This window comes from Siphateles boraxobius, unplaced genomic scaffold (assembly GCF_051911475.1).
Source record: "Siphateles boraxobius isolate OS27281-9 unplaced genomic scaffold, OSU_SipBor_1 7, whole genome shotgun sequence".
NCBI classification, from domain to species: Eukaryota; Metazoa; Chordata; class Actinopteri; order Cypriniformes; family Leuciscidae; genus Siphateles; species Siphateles boraxobius.
In genome coordinates this window covers 37,231,226-37,258,444 of record NW_027509197.1, presented here as the reverse complement: position 1 = coordinate 37,258,444, position 27,219 = coordinate 37,231,226, and the positions used below count along the sequence as shown (strand labels likewise).

General features: G+C 41.6%; 1 protein-coding gene across 1 annotated transcript in view; it reads left to right on the top strand.

Annotated features, from left to right (window-relative positions):
* The window catches only part of scn1laa (sodium channel, voltage-gated, type I-like, alpha), a 71,525-nt gene that overhangs the window by 32,506 nt on the left and 11,800 nt on the right, over window positions 1-27,219 (top strand). The window contains exons 8-17 of the mRNA XM_077215861.1: window positions 10,030-10,093; window positions 10,182-10,323; window positions 10,854-11,060; window positions 11,297-11,548; window positions 13,026-13,391; window positions 14,541-14,652; window positions 15,174-15,412; window positions 16,142-16,318; window positions 17,285-17,641; window positions 18,717-19,151. Coding sequence (XP_077071976.1) covers window positions 10,030-10,093; window positions 10,182-10,323; window positions 10,854-11,060; window positions 11,297-11,548; window positions 13,026-13,391; window positions 14,541-14,652; window positions 15,174-15,412; window positions 16,142-16,318; window positions 17,285-17,641; window positions 18,717-19,151 — 2,351 coding nt within the window. The remainder of the gene's footprint in view (window positions 1-10,029; window positions 10,094-10,181; window positions 10,324-10,853; window positions 11,061-11,296; window positions 11,549-13,025; window positions 13,392-14,540; window positions 14,653-15,173; window positions 15,413-16,141; window positions 16,319-17,284; window positions 17,642-18,716; window positions 19,152-27,219) is intronic.

Below are 27,219 nucleotides of genomic sequence, written 5' to 3'. Positions count from 1 at the left end.
ATGACTGAAAACACTTGTTATTAATTAACAATTAAAATGTCTCCTTGCTATATTTGATGTATTCATATCATTGCTTTTGCCAGTTCATTGTGACAGCTTTTAGGTGCTTTATTGGCAGCGCCACCCTTACATGAATCACCGAACGCCGCATTTTTTTTATATTAATTTATCGGCCATTATAAATGCCGATACCGATAGTTATGAAAATGGCTAATATCGGCCGATAATATCGGCTCGCCGATATATCGGTCGGGCTCTACTATCTATCTATCTATCTATCTATCTATCTATCTATCTATCTATCTATCTATCTATCTATCTATCTATCTATCTATCTATCTATCTATCTATCTATCTATCTATCTGTCTGTCTGTCTGACTGTCTGTCTGTCTGTCTGTCTGTCTGTCTGTCAGATAGTCTGTCTGTCTGTCTGTCTGTCTGTCTGTTCATTAATTCACACAATTCATTGATCATTCGATCTATCTGGTTTTGGTGAGTATTTTCACCAGAAAACCTCATAAAGATTATGTAAATTAGTGACTTTATGCAAGTCATTTGATTATGTAAATTAGTGACTTTATGCAAGTCATTTGCTTATTTGATAAGTGACTCAGAAGTGTAATGGTGTAATGTATACCATATGTAATGGTTATCTTACGAGAGTATCTCTCGTACTGCGTAATATCTTACGCAATGGGGAAAACCTCTTTTCCACGAGATATTGGAGCCAAAAATTATCCTTAATTTTGAATCAATGTAAAACACTGTGCAGCAGCATGCAGACATAGGCAAGACGGCTTGCGCGCATATTGGCTGCCCTGCGGCAACAGCAGCAGCCTATCGAGAGTGGCCCACGCTGCCGCGACACATTTTTTCAAGACACACTCAGTAAAGAGGATCGCCATGTCATCTGCGTTTCCTGCCTGGGTGAGGATCATGCGGCTCTCGCTCTCGTCGACGGCGGATGCCCTCACTCGACGGCGAGTGTGCTACTGCCGATGGTGACTCTGAGGACTCGCCTGGCAACATTCTCAGAGCCTGCACTTCAGCCCGCTGTAGCGCCGCGCCGTAAAAAGCGTCGTGCCCAGCACGGCCCCGAGCCTTCTCCTGCCCGCCAAAGCTCGCCGGTTCGCCCGCCAGTTTCGCCGGCATTGCTCGAGTCCCTCCTCGATGGACAGCGGCCGCCGTCCGCCACCGCTTCCGCCATTGAGGTCGACGAAACAGCCGAGGCCTGTTCTATCCTGGCATCAGAGAGTGAAGATTGGGCGAGCACTGTGGACCTCCCCTCTGCTATCCGCGAGCCTTCTGGGAAACGAGCTAGCATTGAATCAGAGCTGATGTGTCTGCTCTCTCAAGCCGTCGAAAACCTCTGCCACAACTGGGAGGCGCCAACGCAGCCTGCGCGCCACCGACTGGACAGATGCTTCCTCAAGAAGGACCACGCGCTGTCACAATCCAGGCCCGCGCCTTTTCTTCCTGAGCTTCACGAAGAAGTCGCGAGGTCCTGGGGCGCCCCCCTCTCGGCCAGGGTGCGTACCTCTATCTCGGCTGCATTCTCCACTGTGGACGGTGCGAAAGACAAAAGATACCTTTCTCTTCCCCCAGTGGAAGCAGTGGTAGCTTCCCATCTCTGCCCGCCCTCTGCTGGACGGCGAGCTCAGACGGCGCTACCAACATGGCCTCTCTCACCGTGGCAGAGAGACATCTGTGGATGATGCTGTCTGAAATGACTGAAGTGGAGCGCTCTGTTTTCTTGACGCACCCATTTCGTCAGCTGGCCTCTTCGGATCTGCCGTCAAAGATTTCGCGGACAGATTCCAAGAGGTTCAAAAGACATTGCAGGTGATGAAGCACTTCCTCCCGAAGCGCTCTAGTTCCGCAGCAGGTCGCTCTAAACAGCCGTCTGCCTGGAGCTCCCAGCCGCAACCTGCACCACCCGCCGCCGCTGCTTCTCAACGCCGCCAGGCCCGAGAACAGAGACTGCGCTCTCACTCTGCTGGACGCCGCCCCCCTCAGCGCGGGCCCCGGCCGAGGATCGAAATCAAGCCCGAGGTCTCAAAGCCTTCCTAGCCTCTCTAGGAAAGCGACGGTGTTCAAATCCCGCTGCGGCCGGATTTTCACCGAAACGTTTCACTCGTCCAGTTCCATGCAATGTGACTGTTACAGCGTATCTAGCAGTCAACAAGCCGGTCCATTTGCCCGCTTGCCTGCACACAAAAGCCGTTTTTATGGCTACCCAGATAAATCCAATAAAGAGTGTATTTTCTGGTGTTCCGGCCACGGCCGATGGTGTTATGAGTGTTGTAAGAATGCCAAGCAGTTCACTTGACGCCCCCACCGTTGCGTAGCGCGAGTCGAAACGACGGTAAAAAACGAAGTATCTCATCTACTTCGAACCAAGATAGCGAAACTACTGAGCAAAGGGGCTTTAGAACCTTTATCTCAGGCTCAGAGCGAAGGGGGGCTATACAGCAGGTATTTTCTGGTACCGAAAAAAGACGGGGGTCTCAGACCCATTCTAGATCTGCGACAGCTGAACAAAGCGCTTTGCTTGATTACAACCAGGAAAATCCTCGCGCAAGTTCGCCAGGAGGACTGGTTAATGTCAATAGATCTGAAAGACGCCTATTTTCAAATACAAATAGCGTCACGTCACAATCAATTCTTGAGATTCGCCTTCGAGGGCCAGGCATACCAATACAATGTCCTGCCGTTCGGCCTGTCCCTGGCACCCCGTACATTTACGAAGTGCATGGACGCGGCTCTCGCACCCCTGAGACTCGAGGGCATGCAAATTTTGAACTACTTGGACGATTGGCTGATTCTAGCTCGATCACAATCAGAGCTCATAGAACACAGGGCCACATTACTCGAGCATCTCGAGAATCTGGGTCTCGCAGTCAATTGGGCGAAGAGCTCGCTGTCTCCCAGCCAGAAAATTTCTTTTCTGGGAACTGTGCTGGACTCGCTATCCATGACAGCGCGTCTGTCGCAAGAGCGCGAACTGGACATTCAGCACGCCGTGAAATCCTTCCGCCGCGGCTCGATAGTCCAGCTCAAAAGATTTCAGAAAATGCTGGGCCTCATGGCCTCAGCAGCTTCAGTGCTCCAGCTGGGTCTGCTTCGCATGCGCCCACTGCAGCTGTGGCTGAAAGCGCGAGTTATGGACCACTGGTCGGTTTCGCCTCCGGGTCGATCTGAAATGCGTTTCAGCTTTGGAACCTTGGAAAATAACCGACTGGTATCAGTCAGGTGTGAGTCTGGGGACTCCCTCGAGTATGAAGGTGGTGTCCACGGACGCCTCCACCTCGGGATGGGGAGCACTGCTCGAGGGCAAACCGTTCTTTGGTCAGTGGTCAGAACGGGAAAAGCTCCTACACATAAACTGTCTGGAAATGATGGCAGTCGACAACCCGCTACGGCGCTTCTGTCCCCAGATAGAGGGTCACCACGTCTTGGTCCGGTCGGACAACATGTCAGTGGTGGCATACATAAATCGCCAGGGCGGCATCAAGTCCCGAAACCTTTACAGGCTAACGGAACGCCTCCTGGTCTGGGCTCAGCACAACCTCCTTTCACTGAGAGCGGCGCATGTGCCTGGTCACCTGAATCTGGGACCAGACAGACTGTCTCGCAAGCGAGCGACGTGTTGGAGACCCCTGCCATAGACCATTGGCAACCGCAATGCGTGCTCCACAGGTGAGGCATACAGCTTTATCTTTAACATTAGTGAAGAGGATTTCTGTCTCCCGCTCCTCGTTAAAATAATAAGTCTTCTTTTTTGCATGACCTGCATCGTCAGCCATAATTAATCTTTTTTTATTTTTTATAGTTCAATTTATCTTATGTATAAATTTATCGGTCTGCCCGCGACGCTTTTTTTTTAAACGTGCTCGACGTGCAGATTCTAAATATTTTAAATTATTTTATTATTTTATTATGTTTTAATGGTATATGAAATGTTACCATTAGTTATTTTCTCATTTTATGCCATCATCATAAATAATAATAAAAACAAACTAAATGAAACACAATTCAGGCTATTTTTAGAACGTGCTCGGCGGGCGACTCAGAGGCTCCATGCGGGCTACCAGGTGCCCGCGGGCACCATGTTGGAGACCACTGACCTAGAGGTTCCCGCCTTACAAGTCAAGCTTCTGTCGGTCTAGAATTCAGTGCTATCTGCCCCGCTGTGCCGGCCCAGATGCTGAGTTTTGCTTGTGCATCGCTCACTGAGCGATAAAATAGCTCCATGGGTGTTGAATAACCCGTACTATTACCCAGTTCAGGCTGAACACGTTCACCGTGTCTGTGTGAAACACTGTTAACATAACTAGCTCCTGTAGGATGCTATTTCATGGGGAATGATGCTTGCAGCCTCTCTTCTCTGACTCTCTGTGAGTCTATGGTGATTATGCACTATATGAGCCCCGGGCTACTGCCCTTGGGACTTTGGTGTCGGATCCCAGTACGCACAGCGTTTTGCATTGTGTTCCCCATAGCGTAAGATATTACGCAGTACGAGAGATACTCTCGTAAGTGAACGTACTCGGTTACTAACGTAACTTCGGTTCTCTCTAGAGAGGGAACGAGTACTGCATATCTTGCCGTGCATACACAGCTCTGGTTCGCTTCGGCGATGAAAACCAGTTGTACCAGCCTAAACGAGCTATATTTATAGGGTGAGACCACGCCCTTTCTGGCGGGACATGACGAAATGGGCGCGAAATGCCCCCATTGGATATGTGTCACGCAGGGCCACTCTCGATAGGCTGCTGCTGTTGCCGCAGGGCAGCCAATAGGCGCACAAGCCGTCTTGTCTATGTCTGCATGCTGCTGCACAGCGTTTTACATTAATTCAAAATTAAGGATAATTTTTGGCTTCAATATCTCGTGGAAAAGAGGTTTTCCCATAGCGTAAGATATTACGCAGTACTCGTTCCCTCTATAGAGAGAACCGAGGTTACGTTAGTAACCGAGTACGTTTTCATCTTAGATTATAACTTTTTATAACCTTGTCTGCAAAATATAGTTATTCACCCAAAACATTTAAATCATGCTTCAAAACTTCACCAAACTAAAAATTATTTTTGTCATTGTGTTAGCCATACTGGTCAAAATGTTTAGATGTTTTTTCACAATGAAAATATTTTTTAAATACAAATTTCACATTCTTTCTACTTTTTAGGTGAGACTTTTTTTTACACTATACAAGAATGTCAATTTTGTCTAGTTGAATGCTCTTGTGTCTTGTATCACACTGAGCTATTTAGATATAGATTTCAGCAAGTATATTTACTTGCCGGAAAAGTCAATACTGTAGCACTCAATTTGTATTAGGTGTCCTTATCTATTATGTACTTACATAAAAAAATAAGTACAGTGTACTTATTGTGTTCATATTTTATTGCAAAACACTTTTGCTGTTGTTGAGGTGGGATATGGGTACGTTAGGGACATGTTTTTTGTATGGGGTGGTTTAAGGGTGGGTTAACGGGTAAGGGAGTAGTCAACTGTGTACTTCTAGATTTAGCTGTAATTGCATGCAGGTTTTTAAAAAATATAAGTACAACGTAAAAACATGTACACAATAAGTGCATTGTATCAAATTATTAATTTGCTGTAAATGTTAGTTCATAGTAGTTAAAGACACCTAATATAAAGTGGGACTGAACATTTTTATTTATACAGCACATATTTGTAGAAATGTGGTTGTAAACTGAAAATTCAGTTGCTTGTTCATTTTTACATATTCTATTACAGTATGTTTTCCCCTAACACCACACATTCTTACATATCTTCCTATTGCTCTGCCACGACAAGCAACTGTGTATTTTCAGTTTCTACAAAAATAAACTGCAGTTGCTGTTTATGGATTTAGTTGTTTCTGCATGTTCAAAATTGGCATGCTTCCAAACTTGATTGGTTGATTGGTAAGATTGTAATTTCTATTTCACTACAATGGCAGGCCATTTGTCAATTCAGCAGACATAGGGATTTATGGAATATACATGCATGTCTGACAGAGTTTGATAACTACTAGATGGATAATTTTGCATGTGGAGGCTCACACGATGAAAGATTTTTTAGAAGTTGTGTTGTGAAGAGTTGGACAGTTTCACTGAGAATCAACTCCTCAGTTTTGATCAAAAAGCCATGTGCATTTAGATGTTGTGCAAATTGTAGACAGTTGTATTTACTTTTTTTCACACATGTGCCAGAACACATGCAAATTGCTTAAATCAATAAGAAATCCGAATCTGTTGTGAACAAGAAACTAATTGATCAGAGACATGAACTTGTTGTTTTGAGAAAAAAAGTCTCATTCGAGAATTGAACCAAAGCGATGGAGAAAAACTGTAATTTTTTAAAAATAGCCCCTATTATGTTTTTTTTGAATATCCCCTTTGTGTGTAATAAAGCTGTTTGTGAACGTAAACGTTCCGCAAAGTAAAAAAGTTGAAAGTGCACGACAAATAAATTTATTGTATCCCAAAAGAAAGAATCGACTCTGAACCGCCAATACGAGTCGTTTTTTCCCCGAATCCTGCTGATTTACGGTTCTACATCACTAAAAGATAGATTTGCATAACGCACGCCTATGTTGTATGTTTTCCAACCGTGAAAAACTTTAACAGCCCTCAAGTCAAGTCATCCTCATTTATATAGCGCTTTTAACAATGTAGATTGTTTCAAAGCAGCTTTACAGAGATAAACATATAATTTAAGGTAACAGAGATTGGTTTGGTTTTATAGTGGTTCTTGAAAAATGTTTTTTCCAGCTAAAGTTAGTTTTGATTGATTCACTTCCGTCTAAATGATCATTTGCTATTAAATTAGGGGCCGCTAAGACGACACCGTTCTCTCTAAACAGACTTTAAACGTGAACCTGTGATAGACGCTGATGGCGTTCACATGCGCATTAAGAATTGATTCTATAGTTATGTGCGTTTGAATATATGTGCGCAGGTTTGTAATTCCTTACAAACCATGCCTAAACAAACTACTTGTCTATAAATTTTGATGCAGAATTTTTATTTTATCTTATCACTTTGGGTAGGTACGCGAACCGAAAAATTCCACAACGCTTTATCTGTAGAGTGGTATAGGGATCCTCCATAGGGAGAGGCTAGTTGGCACTTCAGCACTGCATTGTCATCAGGTCCAGGCGAAAGTCCTTCGTCAGATCTGGAAACGGCCTGGATCCAGCAGGCTGCGGGAAAACCTCGGGATAAACAAAGACACTAAAATTAGCGTAGATGCCATTCTTCTTATGATGTAACGAGTACATCAGGATATGAGGGAAGTGTTCCCAGTTCCGGCTGACCTAATCTAAGCAGCCTAATATTGAATTATAGAAGGCTATAGAGTGTTATGTGAATGCTAGGTCAAAGAGATGTGTTTTTAGTCTAGCTTTGAACTGACAGACTGTGTCTGCTTCCCGGACAATGTTAGGAAGATTGTTCCAAAGTTTTGGTGCTAAATAGGAAAAGGATCTACCGCCAGCAGTCGATTTATATATTCTAGGTATTATCAACTGGCCGGAGTTTTGAGATCGCAATAGACGTGAAGGACTATAATGCGTTAAGAGCTCGCTCAAGTACTGGGGAGCTAAACCATTTAGTGCTTTGTAAGTAATCAGCAATATTTTAAAATTTATACGATGTTTAATAGGGAGCCAATGCAGTGTTGACAGAACCGGGTTAATATGGTCGTACTTCCTGGTTCTGGTAAGAACTCTAGCGGCTGCATTTTGAAATAGCTGTAGTTTGTTTATTAAGCGTGCAGGGCAACCACCCAGTAGAGCATTACAATAATCTAGCCTTGATGTCATGAACGCATGAACTAGTTGTTCCGCATTTGTCAATGAGAGCATATGACGTAATTTAGATATATTTTTAAGATGGAAAAATGCGGTTTTACAGACACTAGACACGTGACTTTCAAATGAAAGAGTGGTATCAAAGAGCACACCCAGGTTCCTAACTGACGACGAAGACTTAACAGAGCAGCCATCAAGTGTTAGACGGTATTCTAGGTTATTACGTGTGGAAGTTTTTTGTCCAATAATTAGAATCTCTGTTTTTTCAGAATTTAGTAGTAGGAAATTACTAGTCATCCAATTTTTGATATCAACTATGCATTCCGATAATTTTGTGAATTGGTGAAGAAATATAGAAGAAATATAGAGCTGAGTATCATCAGCATAACAGTGAAAGCTAATTCCATGATTCCTAATGATATCTCCTAAAGGTAGCATGTACAGAGTGAACAGCAGCGGTCCTAGTACTGAGCCTTGTGGTACGCCATACTGAACTTGTGATCGATAAGACATCTCTTCATTTAATGCTACAAACTGATAGTGGTCAGATAAATATGATTTAAACCATGCTAATGCAATTCCACTAATGCCAACATAGTTTTCTAGTCTATTTAAGAGAATGTTGTGGTCAATGGTGTCAAATGCAGCACTAAGATCAAGTAACACTAATAGAGAGATACAACCACGATCGGATGATAAGAGCAAATCATTTGTGACTCTAATGAGAGCTGTCTCAGTGCTATGGTGCGGTCTAAATCCTGACTGGAAATCCTCGCAGATATCATTTCTTTTAGAGAAAGGAACACAGTTGTGAGGATACTGCCTTTTCTAGTATCTTTCTAGTATCTCAAACGTAATTTTACTTGGGGATTTGCAAAATGCTTGCCTTTGAAGGCAATAATGTACTTCAAATAATGTACCTCAAAATGAGTAGTGCATCACGGAAAAACGTCCTGCTCTCTTCTTTACGATGAAGGTTCAGGTTCTTCCAAATGTTTAATCTTCGTACTCACGCTCAGATTGATATGTTAAAATCAACGTCATCGTTCGTTACTGTCTTAGTTTACGGTGTACAATCGCTGAGCTGTAGGAAGCTTCCGGATGCAGCTGAAGTTCACTTATGTCAATGGGCGTTTTTTTACCGCGACAGGTGCTGTAAGCGGTAGACCAATCACAACAGACTGGGCCATCTGCCCAATCAGAGCAGAATAGCTCACGGAAAGGAGGGATTTAGAGAGACTGATTCATCCATTGAGTTGTTTGAGAATCATTGAAAAATGTGATGTGCATTGAATATTATGAGAAAATTAAACTGTTTTTTGACCTTTGATGCATGTAAACCTATTGTAGGAGACCAGAAAAACAAAATTAAGAGTCTTGAAAATAGCATAATAAGGGCAATTTAAAACATTCAGTTTATTTCCATTTTTATCGTTTAGATTTTATTTTGAATTCACTCTTCAATGTATGTGGCAAGTTATGGCAAATAATACAGGTATTACATAATTCAGGAAGGATTGATAATTTGCATCCTAATCCACACATTTTTGCTGAAGAGAGGTTTAAGTAGACCAGAGTGTATATGAGTAACATTTTGATCAAGGCCAATAAAAAGCAAAGTTAAGAGTTACAGGTCCAACATACTAGTGACCAGTCTGAAAAGGAAATATTGTGTGTGTGAGACAGACAGCCATCATCATTCAGCATCATGGATGTTTGCATTACCACCAGCCATGAAAAACCTTGTTTGAGAGAAAGAGGAATTCCACCTTGCTCATGCAGGGGAATATGATATCCATTGGCAAGTACTTTAGTGGAATGGGGGTAAGCTATAATGCAGGAGTGAGGTAATCTGGTGCGCTGTTTGCTGAGGGGGATGCCTTCCACATTTCAGTCTCGATTTTATTCTGATATATACACATCTTACTGGTATTTTGACATTTCCCTAATTTGCTTGGGGTTTGGCCCTGTTGTGAACGCATCCCATTTAGTTCAAAGGGTCAGGAAGAGACTGGTAAATGGACATATTATTATTTATTTATTATTAGAAAAAATGGACCAAGAATATAAAAATATAAAAAATATGGTATGAAACAACCTCTTATGGACAGAATAAACACCAATAAATGGAATATAGCACAAAGCAACTAATGCATTTTAGCTTTGTATAAGATCTATTATGAATTCTCTCTTCTTTTTCCTGTAGGTAACCATTATATCCAACCAGGGAAGAAAGACGCTCTGATCTGTGGGAAAAACAGTGATGCTGGGTAAGGAACACGTGCAAACAAATCTCATTTTATGTTGTTGAGTTGTATGGTGTGTTTTTGACAATCAAGTGTCACATGTGCATTTCAGGCATTGCCCAGAAGGATTTGTCTGTATGAAAGCAGGTCCGAATCCAGATTATGGTTATACAAGTTTTGATAACTTTGGCTGGGCCTTCCTTTCATTATTCAGACTGATGACTCAAGACTATTGGGAGAATCTTTACCAACAGGTAGAGGAAACTGAACTCATATGATTATTTTTTATTTCATGGAACACAAAAGGTGGTGTTTTGCACAATGTCCGAGCTGATTTTTTTCTATATAATAAAAGTGGATGAGGTATAGGGCTGTCAAGCTCCAAAAAGGACAAAAAATCCCATCATGAAAGTAGTCCTTGTGATTTTTACACTTTATTCCAAGCCTTCTAATGCAATACACAATACACACATGAGGAACAGACTGAAAAGTTGTTGTTCCCTGAAAATCCTGTGCTTCATGATGTTCAAAACTAGTGTTTCATGTGAAATGCACGAACCTATAACATTTATGCAGTTTCTTCTCATTCTCTTCCTCTGAAATTTCTTTCCAATTTAGGCTATTTTATGGTATTTTATGATTTTCTAAATGTAATTTTATGGAGCTTGGTAGCTTAAGTCCACATCCACTGTCACTTTATGGAAAAGAAAATAATCACACTGGTTTGAACAACATTAATTGCTTCCTTTGTTTCTCCAATACTAATCGTGGAATTTTATTACAGACTCTTCGAGCCGCAGGAAAAACCTACATGATTTTTTTCGTGCTGGTCATTTTCTTGGGATCCTTCTACCTGGTGAACCTAATCCTGGCTGTGGTTGCCATGGCATATGACGAACAGAACCAAGCCACTATTGATGAGGCTTTGAAGAAAGAGGAGGAGTTTAACGCAATGCTTGAGCAGATAATGAGACGGGAAGAGGAAGCTCAGGTCTGTTGGGTGTTTACATTTAAACAGGGTATGAAATGCGAGATTTTTGCATTTTCCTGCAGCTCAAAAAGTAGAGCATGGTGCGTGCAACGCCAAGGTCTTGGGTTCAATTCCCAGGGAATACATGAACTGATAAAAAAATATATATTCTGCCAAATGCATACATTTAAATGCATGAAACCTTTGCTAACTGTTGCATAAGTGTAATGACGTTCTGTCTTGTGATTGGTTGACAGATTGCGGCTGAACCGTCCAAGTGTGATGGGCTCAATGGAGATAGAACGGACAGTTCCTCGAATGCCTCCAAACTCAGCTCCAAAAGTGCCAAAGAACAACGTAACCACAGGAAAAAGAGACAGCGTCAGAAGGAAGGAGAGAAAGAGGATGATTTGAAGAGGGAGGGAAACGATAGAAATGCCAGCTTCCGTTTAACAGAAGATGAAAACATTCGGCGCTCACGTGAAAGGACTTGCACTTCTCCACATCAGGTTAGAAATCATTTGATGATATAGGAATAAGGAAATGTCATCAACTTACTTTCTTACAATAAGGAAACACTGATGTCTATCTGGAAGGATAGTACCACTTATAGTATTATCTCTCCTGCCATTACTTTTCGTGTTGACCTGACCCTAAGCCCCACCCCTTTATTTACTCATTTAGGGTGTGTTCATAGTTGGCATGTTTGGTTGGATTAAAACGAACCCTGGTGCGATTGCTCTGTTAGTGCGGTTCATTTGAATAAGTGTGAACGCTGCCATCTGAACCCCGATGCTCACCAAACAAGCAGACAGAGAACCACCTTTTCAGGACTCTGGTCTGTGTTGAAGTCATATTTCAGTCGAACGAAACCAAAGACATCTAAACAAACCAAAAACTGGACTTGACGTGACAAGATGTGGCCCTAAAAAGGACTGAATGCTCAAGCAATCTCATAAAAGTGCCGATGGGAGTGTAAAGTTCTGCTTGTGATCTTCTGACGACATGCAAATTAAAGAAAACAGACGGAGCCGGATGATTAATTTCCATAATGACCAACATAATCTACGAAGAGCAGCGCATTTAGCTCCTGGTTTTAGACATGCTTTATGAGGGCGGTAAATAATGGTGTAAATGCCAGTAAATTGAAGAGCACAAATCTTAGTAAATCACCTTGCATTATTCATTTAAAAAATCTCCCATAAATTTTCCGCCTGAAAGGGAAACTCCTACAAATGCATATGCAATAATGTCAGCTTAACAGTTGTAACCATATTTTTGGATCATTACTGTAAAATGAGCAAATTAAATAAAAGATTTGCCTTTTAGACGTCAGTGTCCTGGTTGCGGGACACTTGGCACGCTTTTTTTAATTGCATTTTTTCCCTATCATAAGCTTTAGTAATCATCATAAATTATGTACCATTTGTAAACTCAAAATTCATCCCCTGAAAACAGGTTTGAAGTTGGACATTGCTTTACCATGGAAACAGTATTTTACCCCTTTAGCGGCCTCAGTTTTTGTGATACCAACTTCAACTTTGAAACACAACTTGGTTAGACGTATGGCTTTAATTTTTTTTAGCAATTTTAGAGTCCAAATTATATTGTAAAATACTATATATATTGTATGCAATAAAAAAAGTTTAGTTCAGTACATTTATTTTACAGTAAACTTTTTTTAAACTTTCATTTTTCGATGTGCCTTGACTTCAGCAGTAATCTGCTGAGTGTTTTCTTTAAAAAGAGACCAACCTTATGCCTGTATTCTAAAGCAGAATACAGACATATTCAGAAAAACACACAGAACTTTCATGAACTTGCATTAGAATCAAGCTCGTCTATACCGGTAAATATATGCCGGACATTTAAAGCTGAAGTTGAATGGGCAAGTCAAATTATAAAGTAGTGTTTAGCGAAGAGTAATTTATTCAAATGTCTTGATTTGTTTGTCAGTGTGTTTGTTAAGGTTGTTTGTCTCCTCAGTCCCCTCTTAGTTTTCAGGGTTCAATCTTCACCCCACGTCGGGGCAGCAAAGGTAGCGTCTTCAGCTTCCGCGGGCGTCTGCATTCCGAAAACAACTACGCTGACGATGAGCAAAGCATGTTTGAGGATACAGGCAGCCCGAAAGACTCTCTGTTTCCACCCTCTCGACCCAACCGTCTTTACAGTACTCATAGCAAAAGCAGTCTGACGCCACGTATACTGTTGCCGTCTAACGGAAAAGCGCGGTATGTGGTCGAAAGCAATGGCATGGTGACGGTGTCGGGCGGAGCCTCTTCACCCAACTCCCCCCCTGGAATCCTGACGCCCGAAGTGTCCAAAAAAAGAGCCATGTTTGATGAAACTTGTGTAAGGGAAAGAACTAACAGCGCACGAACCTTGCATGGCCTGTGAAGTGCTGTGTGTGCTGTTGCTGTGGATAATGCATTGTTTTAATTTGCACATTTTTATTATAGGCATAATGCTATCTGTGTACTCTTTTGCACTTTTTTTTTTTTTTTGCTGGTTTTTGGTGAAAATCTGCAGAATTCTGCAGGATGGATTTAAATATTGTATAAAAAAATGCGGCACAATAAATTTATGCAAAATATTTATAAACAAACATGAACTGGCATTGATGTTCATAACTTTTTCAATGATCCGCATTCTGATTCTGTGGAAATCTGCAGAGATACTATTTAATTCTGTGTGAGCCTGCAAAATCAAGTTGTGAAACCAAATCAATTAATTTGCCAATTATTTATTTATTAATGAATTAAATAAAAAAGCTTCTTTTTTTCTTTAAAAGCATGCATTTAAATTATGTTGTTATGCATGCATTTAAATGATGTTGTTCTACATAATGTCAAAAAACTTTTCCACCACTGAATAAAAACGTTTTATCTCACAAATCTAACTTTTTTCTCAGAATTGGGTGATATAAACTCTTAATTGCGAGAAAAGAAGTCAGACTTGCAGAAAAAAGAGTCAGAAATGGGACGTTTTATCTCTCAATTCTGACATTATATGTCGCAATTGTGAGAGTATTTCCCACAATTGTGAGAAAATACATCAGAATTGTGAGGATTTTTTTTAAATTCTGTGGTGGAAACAAGCTACAAGCTGATGTCTTAATAATATTTACTAAGTTAGATAATAGTGACATACGAAGGCATTCGTAAGGTAGTTAAAATGTAACTAAATAAACTAAATGTAAAAATTTAAATGTGCCTTTGTCTTTAAGTGCCTTTTAAGTGGACCCCAACCCAAAAAAATGAAAGTTTATCATCAAGAACATGTTATAATCAACAATATAAACAACATGATGTTGTTGTTTTTTGTAAAAGCAACTTAACTAATATCAATCCGAGATGTTTTATAGATTGCCTGAATACATTTGAAATGCTACTTTGTTTGAGAAGTTAACCGATGAATGATTGATGCATAGCATGATAATGCTGCCTAGCAAACACTGTAATATTTGTTTATGTATTTGCTGATAATTGGATCTCTTTACAGTTGGACACAGAAGAAGGATACCGACGTCGATGTGATTCACGCTTTTCTGGGGCTTTTGACCAATCAGCGAGACAGAGAGCTTTGAGTGTAGCAAGTGTCAATAACCCTGACCGTAAGGAACCCTGAATGCTGAACACACTTACAAGAAACTGAATGTGATGCATATTAGTTTGATTTTTTTTTTCCTGCCATTTTTAAGAAATTGTTCACAATTGTCATCATTTTCTCAACCCAATGCTGTTCCAAAACTGTAGGACTTTTATTCTGCATTGAATTTTAAGAGTATCTTGACCAATCTTGTCAATATAATAAAAAGTGACTGAGATTGTCAAGCTAAAAAAGTATCATATATGTCATATTAACCATTGAGGAATAGACTGAAAATGAATGGTGTTTATATTGTCCTTTTGAAGTCTGACAGCCTCAGTTTTCATTGACTTTCATTATCATGAAAATAGTGGTATGGATATTTTTCCTTTTTGTTTTTCACAGAAGAAAGGTGAACTATTCTTTTGATTAAGTGCTTATTTGCTTATTAGTATTTGTTCAGTTTGTCCATATGATGCTGAAATACCTACTAGTTTTACCTACAGATTTCAGATTGTAATCTACATTTTTTATTTAACATGGCAGCGTGGGAAGTCTGGAAACAGAAGTGTGAGGAGCGCTGGTTCGACTTTGCAGAGAATTATCTGATCTGGGATTGCAATCCCACATGGCTGAGGATAAAGAGGATCGTCCACATGGTTGTAATGGACCCCTTTGCAGATCTGATTATCACCATTTGCATCGTGATAAACACAATATTCATGGCCATGGAGTGTCACCCTATGGAGGACGATTATTCTAATATGCTTATAACTGGCAATGTGGTAAGAACATTTATAGCTGTATTTTAAATGAAATACTATGAGTCTTGTTTTGTTATTCTAGAAAGAGTTATCAATAACCAGTGAGATACCCAGCTGAAAAGAGAAGTGTGAATTTACTAATTAAATTCAGTAGAATTGATTGATATACAAAAAAAAGTGTTACAACAATATTTTAACTTCTAAGAAAGCCATTTTATTTAGGGAGATATAAAATAAAACATTTTCTCCAAAATGTTCAGTTAATCAACAAATGTAATGATTTTATTACAAATGTAATCAGTGGATAGCTCTACTTTTGTAAAATACTTTTAAATATGTAGTTCAATTGAAAAGTTTTGTTATGTTCGCTCAGGTCCATTACATAATATTAACAGAGACAACTTTTGATTATAAAAATGTATTAGTAAATGTTGAAATTAACATTAAGTAAGATTAATAAAAGATTTAGAAGTATTTTTCATTGAAGTAATAAATTAGTCCCCAAGTCTTAAGACTAGTCCCAATCTAAAATGCATGTTTGAGCTGTTTTAACTGAAAGTAACTTGCACTGACATATCTTACAATATGTCAGTGACATTGTTCTACTTAAATGTCCTAAATGAACTAAAGCCTAATCCTGGCTTAATCTAAGCCCTGTCTGTGAAACCATGCCTAGAAGTAATTAACTAATGTTAACAAGTAGAACATTATTGTGAAGTTTTACCAAACGTTTTGTCTCCATGCTTACAGGTTTTCATAGGCATCTTTACTGCAGAAATGATATTCAAGATAATTGCCTTGGACCCGTACACTTACTTTCAGGAAGGCTGGAATATCTTCGACAGCATCATAGTCACACTGAGTCTTATGGAACTTTGTTTGCAAAACGTGTTGCCTGGAATGGGTCTTCTTAGGCCATTCCGACTGGTAAGAGTATCCTGCATTCATGCATTATACCCAATGACCTAGACGGCATATCAATGCAGCATAGGTGCGCTCTTAAAGGGGCCATGACATGAGAAATCAAATTTGCCTTGATCTTTTAAAATATAAGAGGTCTTTGTACCATTAAAACATCCTGCAAGTTTCATAGCTTAAAACATCCTCCTCATTATAAACAAAGCATTTATTTAATCAAGCTCCAAAACGGCTCATTTTGATATTATGGGATCTGTGATGTCACACTTGCAAATACATTTGCATATGCCCGTCTCCAGAGCAAGACATCGACAAATAGTTATACATCATCAGACCATAAGCCCATAAGATTTCATAATGCTTAGTCAGTCCATTTTATTTGGATAACACTTACTCACGCGCAATAGCGAAGGGGTTTTGCTACTATCTACTATGCAATGATGTTAGCCAATCATAACAGTGGCTGTTTACTGACAAGCCTTAAAGGAGCCGCCGCTTAAAACTGATCATTGAATTTTTTTATTGCATATTAACAGTATAGTGAACCTCAAGAAACATATAAAAATAGTAAATCAATTTAATGTCATGACCCATTAATCTTAGGGTTGATTTTTAAGGTACTATGTGTAATGCTGCATTTTAAATGGGTAAAAAATACAATAAAAACATTATTTTTATAAATATTATGACACATATTCAGACCCCAAACTTTTGAATGGTTTAAAACACTACATATAATTTAAATAAATTAAAAAAAATACACTAAAACCTAAAATAATTTTAAATGGAACAAATTCATCATTCACAAATTAATTTGTGTTTTTAAAGATTATCTTTAAGTCATCATTAGATGATAGCAAAGGTTATCTAAATGTAAAAATAGAAGAACTTTTCATATCGACCAATACTGATACATTTAAAAAAAAAAAAAAATCTATGGACCATACTAATTTTCTATGCCACTTATTGTCACAGCTGAGGGTCTTCAAACTAGCTAAGTCCTGGCCGACTCTGAACATGCTAATCAAGATCATTGGCAACTCACTGGGCGCCTTGAGCAACTTGACGCTTGTGCTAGCCATCATCGTCTTCATCTTCGCTGTGGTGGGAACGCAACTGTTCGGGAAGAGCTACCGTGACTGTGTGTGTAAGATTTCTGAGGATTGCGCGCTTCCTCGTTGGCACATGACCGATTTCTTCCACTCGTTCCTGATCGTCTTCAGGGTGTTGTGCGGGGAGTGGATCGAGACCATGTGGGACTGCATGGAAGTGGCAGGAAAGCCTATGTGCTTAATTGTGTTCATGATGGTCATGGTGATCGGAAATCTGGTGGTATGTATAGTTCACCTCAATTAATTAGCAAAAAATTTTGGCCATTAGCGGTAACTGATAATTCATTATATTTGAAAGCCGATAAACGATATATTGGCCGATAAATCTAAATCCACTTTTAATTAAAAATTTTGAGAGCCTGATTAAAAAAACAAAAGTCTCACCATTAAAAGCCATTTCCCAAGCACACAATTATAATGTTCTCATTATGATTTTATGTAGCCTATATGACAGACTTGCACTGCACATGTTGCATTGAACTGTATTTTCCTTTTTTGAAGTGATGCCAATCATATTTCAAGCAATTCAAAACCATCATGGCGAACAGAGGGCATCTGAAGTGTGAAATAATAATAACTAAAGGAAATAATGCATTGCTTATCAACTCTATCGGACACATTTTCTTATCAGGCTGATAAAGACAACATTAAAAATAAACATATATCGGCTGATAACAACATGGTGGCCGATATATTGTGCATTCCTAATATAAATGTTTGTAAGCAGGCTCTTCAGTCGGTGTATGCATAAGAACATTTCCATGCCATTTATTTCTGATTTGACATAGGACTAAATCGATGGGTCCCACTTTATATTAAGTGTCTTTAACTACTATGTACTGGCATTTAAATTATTCGTTTGATACAATGGACTTATTGTATACATTTCTTTAAATTTTACTTATATAAAAAATAAAAAAAACCTGCATGTAGCTACAGCTGTAATTAATGTCTATAATTAGACTGTTGACCCTTCCTTTTCACATTACTCCACTCACCCGTAAAACCAACTATATCACCAAACCAGTCCCTAACCTTACCCTTATCCCACCACAATAGCAGCAAAAGTGTTTTGCAATAAAACATCAACACTAAGTACATTTGTACCATTGTTTTGTTTTGTTATGTAAGCAGTAAGCACTGAGTAGTTAGACACGGATATAAATTAAATTGATCAATCCATGGTATTTAGAATCAAATCTAATTGTACATGCGTTTAATAAATGAGGCCCTTGAAGTGTGTGAAGTTATTCTGAACCTGTAGTTGGTTTTTCCTAATTTTGCCTTTCCTTTAGGTTCTGAACCTGTTCCTCGCTCTGCTGCTCAGTTCCTTCAGTGCCGACAACCTCACGGCCAATGACGATGAGGTCGAAAAGAACAACCTGCAGATAGCGGTTCGTCGAATCAAGAGAGGCTTCGCTGTAGTCAAGGACTGTCTGCAGAGTTTCTTCCGGAGCAGCTGTATAAAGAGGAGGAAGCAGAAAAAGAAAACTCTAGATGGGAACATGGTCTCGATAAACTGCAAGGGAATAAATGATAACTCCAACCACACCACACTAGAGCTGGTTAAAGGCACTGGAGGAACAGATGTGGATAGTGACAGTGAGAATTTTATCAGCAACCCGAGCTTGACCGTCAGTGTCCCGATGGCTGCCGAGGAGTCGGATTTTGAGTGCCTCAATACTGAGGATTTCAGCAGTCTTTCTTCAGACCTAGAGGACGATAAAGAGGTACGCTTGCAGTTTGAAATTATTTGACATTTTTTCGAAGACCTCAGAATGTTTTAAAGAAAACGAATTGAGCAAGGGGAGATGGATATGAAGTTCCCTTACGAAGGGAACTCAACGATGCGTCCATCGACGCCATGGGAACGCCCCCAGCGTGACTGCGTCTGAAGCATCTATGTCAACTAGTCCAATGGAAAGAATGAGCGTCACGGGCGGGTGACGTCATGACCAGGATATGATAAAAGCACATCCGGTGCTAACCGGCATTAGCTTCTGTTGCCTCAGCAAGCGATCTGTGTCAAACTGTCTGTTATATTTACTGTTGTCTGTCTGATATATATATTTATGGAAACTAAACAATTGCACAAACTCTGTGTTCTCCCTGCTCGCGCTATTTAACGAGTAGGGACACACACGAGCTTTGTGTGATGGGTTTGGGAGTAGAGCATGCGGTATCAGCCTCCGAGGGGGCTGATTGCCAACATTGTGAGAAGCTTTCGCTTCGCATGCTCCGCTCCCGCCTGTCACTTTTCGAGGAAAGTGGCCGGGCTCGCAATTCTCAGGGTGACAGGTCCCGCGTCTGCCGAGGCAGCGCGGAGAATGCATTCCTGTGGATCGCGAATAGGATCTCTTTACGTGGTTGGAGACGGGTCCGCGGATCTTATCTCCTCCCTTTCCACGAGGGATCCAGTGCTCTCTCGCCGGTCTCGGAAGCCCGCGCTGCGGTCTCTTCCGCCCGGGGAGAGAGAGAAATCAATGCTTCAGTGCTCTACCTCCGAGGAGGTAGATGTGCTGGGCATTGAAAGTGACACAATCATGGGGGAAGTGAATTTGCCATCTCTTTCCCCAGCGTATGAGAAATATATATAGCTTATATATATATATATGATAGTTTATATATTATATATAAAATAAAGTGAATATATATAAAAAATATATATAAAAATAATAAGCTGGTGGAAGTGTTTACTAAGGCTGTAGATAAATTAAATATTTATGGCCAGCAGAAATAAGGGGGCACTCGTCCTAAAAATAAAATAGATTAAACGAGTTTCCTTCCCTCTGTTTTTCCACCTCCATCACGGGGCCTTCCATTTTTCCCGATCTGCACAGCGAGCTGTCTAGATCATGGAAAAAGCCTTACTCCTCTTGTCTTTTAGCCCCCACATTCATGTATATTCAGATATTTGGGGGTTAAGAGGGTATGGCTATGGGGCAATACCCCGGGTAGAACAGACGCTTGCGAGCTATCTGTCTCCCGGTTCAGTATTGTACCTGAAGGCGTCGGCTTCTCTCACTAAACCATTAAAGAAAACTATTTTTTAATCTAGTGGGAAAAGCATATATGGCAGTGGGTCTAGCATGAGCCTGCTTGCACACCATAGCAGTGCTACAAGCATATCAGGCTGACCTGCTGCGGTATTTGGACAGAAGTGAGGGAGTTTGGCCCGATGGGGTTTGAGAACTCCGTCGGGCCACAGATTTATCTCTCAGGGATGGCAGCCCTTGTGGTCACTGAGAGACACCTCTGGCTCAATTTGATGGGAATCATAGAGAAAGATACAAGATAATCTCTCCCTCGCTATGTCCAACCCCCTGGGGCTGCTGGGCGTGAGCAGCTCCAGCCGTCTAGTTTCTCATACACAACACAGCAGCCAAAGCCTTCAAAGCAGAAGCCGGATCCGAGGACCGTTCTTCACGCTGAGAAGGCTGCGGCTCAAAAGAAAAAAAGGTCCTGATGTTCACGCATCAGGCCTGTGAGGACAGCCCCGACCGAAGTGGAGCGGTGTACACCTCATTTTACGGTGCCCGTTCCATTTTGGGGTCCTCACGAGACCGTTCTGCCAACCCTGCCACCCTCGGTGCTTCAGGGCGCAGCGGTCTCCAGCGAGTCGCTGATGCTATGCTGCGGCACAGCATCGGTTTCGCGCCCTCTGAGGGGGGCCTTAGAGCGGCCAGTTCAGGTAGTTCCTGCCATTATGTTTCAGGCTCCGGAATTGGCTGTCTCGATAACACCAGAGACCAGCCTCGAGAGGCTGGTTCCCTTAGTAAATTTTCTGGCAGCGTGGAAGCTTCTGGCGAATATTTCTCATTGGGTCCTGCAGATTGTAGAGAAAGGATACAGAATCCAGTTTGGTTCTCGTCCTCCTCGTTACAACGGGGTGCTGCCCACAGTGGTGCATCCCGAGCAGGCTCTGGTAATGGAGCAAGAGGTAAAGGCCCTGTTAGCAAAGGAAGCTATAGAGCAGGTGTACTCACCCGACATTGCGTCGGGTCTTTACAGTCGTTATCTCATTGTTCCAAAAAAGGATGGAGAGCTGCGTCACATACTAGATCTTCGTCTGTTGGAGTGTTTGGTGCTGGAACTCAATTCCAAAATGCTGACACTCAAACAGATCGTGACTCAAATCAGATCCGAGGACTGGTTTGTCACGATAGATCTAAAAGACGCATACTTCCATATCTCCATCCTCCCTCAGCACAGGAGGTTCCTGAGGTTTTCTTTGGGGCAAGAACACCAGTATCAGGCACTTCCTTTCGGTCTAGCTCTATCACCCCGCACATTCACGAAGCGTGTAGACGCAGCTCTGGCCCCGCCAGGCTGCAGTGCATATGCATTCTGAATTGCATAGATGACTGGCTGATTCTAGCGGAATCAGAACAGTTAGCGGTTCGGCACCGAGGTGTCGTTCTCGCTCCTATGCAGATGTTGGGGTTGAGGCTCAATGCCAAGAAGAGTGTGCTTTCTCCAGTACAGAGAACCACTTTCCTTGGTGTGGTATGGGATTCAGTGACGATGCGGGCCACTCTGTCGCCCGTTCGTGTAGCTGCTATCCTAACAGCCACAAAAGAGCTGAGGCTAGGCCAGTCACGCACTGTAAAACAGTTAGAGAGACTGTTGGGTCTTGTGACAGCAGCGTTCAACGGGATAACTTTTGGCCTGCTGTACATGAGACCTTTACAGTGGTGGCTCAGGACCAGAGGGTTCTCCCCGAGGGGAAACCCACTTCGTATGATCAAGATCACGCGGCGGTGTCTCCGCACCTTGGTTATATGGAGGAAACACTGGTTCTTAACCCAGGGTCCGGTGTTGGGAGCTCTTTGCCATCGAGTTGTGATCTCGACAGATGCTTCCCTCACCGGCTGGGGAGCGGTATTGGAAGGCCGCTCAGCTCAGGGCTTGTGGAGGAGTCATCATCTCTCTTGGCACATGAATTGCCTAGAGATGATGGTCGTCTTCAATGCGTTGAGACATCTCCTCCCAGACCTGAGGGGCCATCATGTGTTGTTCTGGAACAGTGACTGTTAGGCCTCAGGGCAGCAGCGTCCAATGTGATACCCTTTGACCTGCTGTACGTGAGACCTTTACAGCTCAGGACCAGAGGGTTCTCCCTGAGGGGAAACCCACTCCTTACGATCAAGATCACGCGGCAGTATCCCCGTGCCTTGGTTATATGGAGGAAACTCTGGTTCTTGACCCACAGACAACACGTTGGTGGCCTCTTATTTTGGTCCCTCAAGAAATTACGCTGTCTGAGGGCAGTGTATATTCCGGGGGGGCCAGAATATTGGAGCAGACACCCTGTCGAGGCAGGGGCTGAGGCCGGGGGACTCCACCCCGAGGCGGTGGAGCAAATATGGGAGTTTTACGGCCAGGCAGAAGTGGATTTGTTCTCGTCTCAGCATACGACGCACTGTCCACTCTGGTTATCCCTCACTCAACCAGTCCCCTCGGGGCTGGATGCTATGGTGCAGACGTGGCCGAGGCTACGTCTGTACGCATTTCCCTCCGTTGCTCTGCTCCCAGGAGTTCTGGAGTGAATCCGCCAGGATGGAATAAGCCTATTTAGTAGCACCACCCTGGCCGAGCTGAATTTGGTTTGCGGACCTAATTTTTCTCCTCGACGGACCTCCCTTGGAGGTCCCGATCAGGAGAGACCTTCTGTCTCAGGCAGGGGATGCAATATTGCACCCCCGGCAGGGGATTTGGGAACTGTGGGTTTGGCCTCTGAGGGGGCCCAACTCATAGAGAGTGGTCTCTCAACCGAGGTTGTTTAGACCATTCTAAGCTCCAGAGCTCCCGCTACGAGGAAACTATATTCACTATTTCGAGAGTTTTTCACTTCTTGGTGTTACCAGCGTCAGTGGGATCCGGTTAACTGTTCAGTAAACACAGTATTCGAGTTTCTGCAAGAACGCTTTGTATCAGGTCTATGTCCTTCCACGCTTAAGGTATAATATGTGTGGCGGCCATTGCGGCTTTCCACGCCCTGGTGGGTAGTACATTTTTGGGTCGAGACCCCCTGATCACTCGTTTCCTTCGTGGCACTTTGAACTGAGGCATGCAACTTGCACTAAGGTGCTGGCTTGGGACCTTGCAATAGTTCTAGAAGGCCTATCTGGGGCTCCCTTCGAGCCCTTAGATTTGGTCTCAGAGAAGTTCCTTTCTTTTAAGACTATTTTCTGCTAGCTATTTCGTCCCTATAAGAGTCAGACCTTCAGGCCCTTTCGGTCCCCACCTGCCTTGAGTGCACCGGGATGGCCAAGGCAATCTTACCCGAAACATGGATATGTTCCAAAGGTGCCTACCATTATTCCGGGGCCTATTGTGCTGCAGGTTTCTGTCCTCCCCCATTTTTCGGACCAGGAAAAGCTGAACCTCTTGTGCCAGTGCGAGCACTGGACACTTATGTTCATCGGACTTCTCTGTCGAGAAAATCCAACCTATTGAGCATATAGATAGTCGAGACTATTCTTCTTGCTTGTGAGTCTTCTGGCCAACCATTTGGTGGTCAGGGCTCATTCCACTAGGAGTATGGCTTCTAAGCGTATTATCTGGAGTTCTCTCCAAGACGTTTGTGATGCGGCGGGCTGGTCCTCACCGCTCACATTCATGAGGTTTTACAGCTTGGACCTGGATGCTGCCCCAGGATCCCAGGTGCTTGGTGCAGTGTGACAACAGGCTGACACTCAGGCATTTGAAAGTCTGGCGCTTTGGGTATTCTCGTTCCCATGGCGTCGATGGACGCATCGTTGAGTTCCCTTCGTAAGGGAACGTCTCAGGTTACTATTGTAACCATAGTTCCCTGAGAACAGGGAACGAGACGATGCGTCACCCTGCCATACTTCCTGCATCCCTGTGATCGGCTTGCTTCGGCAATTTTCGAAGCTAATGCCGGTTTGCACCGGATGTGCTTTTATCATATCCTGGTCATGACGTCACCCGCCCGTGACGCTCATTCTTTCCATTGGACTAGTTGACATAGATGCTTCAGACGCAGTCACGCTGGGGGCGTTCCCATGGCGTCGATGGACGCATCGTCTCGTTCCCTGTTCTCAGGGAACTATGGTTACAATAGTAACCTGAGACGATTTTAGTGCAGATCAAAAGCCCCCTTTACACATGCCATTAGCATATGTTTGGTATCTGCTTTTGCATTTCCTTCATTCATATGCATCTCTAATATGATGCAATAGAGATTCAAGCACAGTCACTTGAGCAAAATTGCACTTATATACATTACTGTTCAAAACTTTGGGGTCAGTTTGAACATCTCTTATGCTCACCATTTGAACAAAAATACAGAAAAAAACAGCAATATTGTGAAATGTTATTACAATTAAAACTCACTGTTTTCTACTTAAATATATTTTAAAATGTAATTTATTACCGTGATGCAAAGTCAAATTTTCAGCATCATTACTCCAGTGTCACATAATCCTTCAGAAATCATACTAACATTTCATTATCATTATTTAAAATAGTTGCTGCTTAATATTTTTGTGGAAGCCATGATGCATTTTGTTTTCAGGATTCGTTGATGAGTAGAAAGCTCCAAAGAACAGCATTTATTTGAAAGAGAAATATTTTGTAACATTATGAATGTCTTTACTGTCACTTTTGATCAGTTTAATGGTTCCTTGCTGAATAAACATATTTATTTCTTACTGACAACCAACTTTGAACAGCAGTGTATTATGTGAGAGGTTGCGTTAACAGAATAATTTCTGTTATTAGCCGCATTTTAAAACATTGATGATAATTCAGAGTATGATTCAGCATTTCCCTTCTCTATGAATTTACCATTAGTGTTGGATGGTAATAGGGATTAGAGAGGAAGAGGAAAATGGGAGAGAAATAAGAGAAACCATATACCAAGTCATAACTTATTAAAAGAGTTTGATAAATAATGTGATATCATCACAATTCATCTTGGGTCCATTTACTCCTGACTTTTGATGCAGTCAGTCGTGATCCAAACATGATCCAGTCACTGAAAACCATATGTGTCTGATCTGGTTGGTGTGCAAGTTGTTTTCCGACAGCGATTTCATTAGTGCGCACCCAAGTCCCCTTGAAATAGTGGATTTGGACTATGGAGTGAATTTTGTATGCAATGCATACAGTATGACAGCAATGCACATTAACTCATGGAAGTGAACTGCTATTGATGACATATAATTTACATCTTTACGTGCTACAGGTCAGTGTAATTTACTTTTGGACCTCGATCAAGGTAGATGTCATATTTAATTTGAGGTGAATACCAATGAGGCTATAAGAGATAGCTTAAGCTCCTAGTTCTTGTCTAATTATCTGCTGAAATATTTTTGGAAAGAAGTTGTAACATTCCTGTAACTCAAAATATAGAGCATGATTCTGGCAAGTGGGTTTGATATTGAGAGTAAATGGAGGATCAATGTACTTTAAATCCCTTTGTATAAAAGCGTCTACGGAAGGTAAATGTAAATGTACATAACAGTACAAATGGAGGAATACTTCAATAACAGTGCAAATGATGTCGAACCAATCCTTTGGTGTAGATATTGTCATGTACATGGCCCCAAACAATGAAAGCTTTCTGATTGTTTCACTTGATTTCTCACTGGTGTAATCGTGGTCAAGTTCCTCTCTGGTCGGGTTAATTGCAATGAGTGCATTGTGGATTACGTCAACATGTAGCGCGACCCATTATGGAAGAGAGGTCAGGGAATATCAGTCTTCAGATTACATTATCTGCCATTTAAGTGCTGAGTGTGAATGTTAGCCTCATGATAACATGCTCATTTGCTTCCTGCTGGGAATCGAGGATGTGGCGGTCTGTGGTTTTGTCATAAAACGGTTTTATACTGGTCATTTGTACGGCAAGCTCTTTGAAATTGTCCAAAAAGGTCTTCCGCTTTAGTTTTGTGAAGGGTGATATGCTTTCAATTGAAACAAAAAAAAAATGAATGAGCTGACTATATAGGCAGCATTATAAGGAATCATAGGCACAAATGGTTGAATAAGGACAGTATATGACAGCATGTATCCTTTGTGTAGAAGGCGTTCCCAAAATGCAACAGGCTCAGTGAGCTGGTGGAAAAAGGCTTAATTATTATAATTATAATAAACCAAATAAGGAACACTGAATATAATAAAAATTAAATATATTTTTGTTTTATATTTAGAAATTATGAATTTACTAAAAAGTTCAATAATATCTAAATAAAAAATCCCAATTGTGTGAGCCACATATTTTCTGTGTATTGTACCGTTAGCTTAGAAAAATCTGTTCTTCTGTGACGTTTGCATGAGGAACGTGAAGGAGAGTGTTTTAGATCATCACTTGCTGGTTGCATTTGAGTTTTAGCATGATAAAGCAGACAGAAAGGCAGCTCACTACATTTTGGACCAGAGCCATGATCGCGGATTGATGGTCTTCAAGACATCAACAGATGATTCTGTATTGTTGCTTCTATTAATTTATCCTGATTTATCTATTGAGTGAGTTTGAACAATCTTTTTTCCTCCAGTTTGTTCTTGGTTGCTTGTCTTGCACCTTTTAACAGCATTGTATGTACTTACATGTGTATATGTACATATGAGTATGTACTGTACATACACAGCTCTACACACATGAGATTAGAGATAAGGTCATTTTTCGGACAAGCTCAATGATGCATTCAGTCTATGGAATGGGCGCATTTTCCGAAAATTATCAGACAAAAAAAACATCTTAGTATTTTTATAATTTGCACTGGGCCATCTCAAGCTAAAAGAATATACATATGTGTAATTTGGGCTATA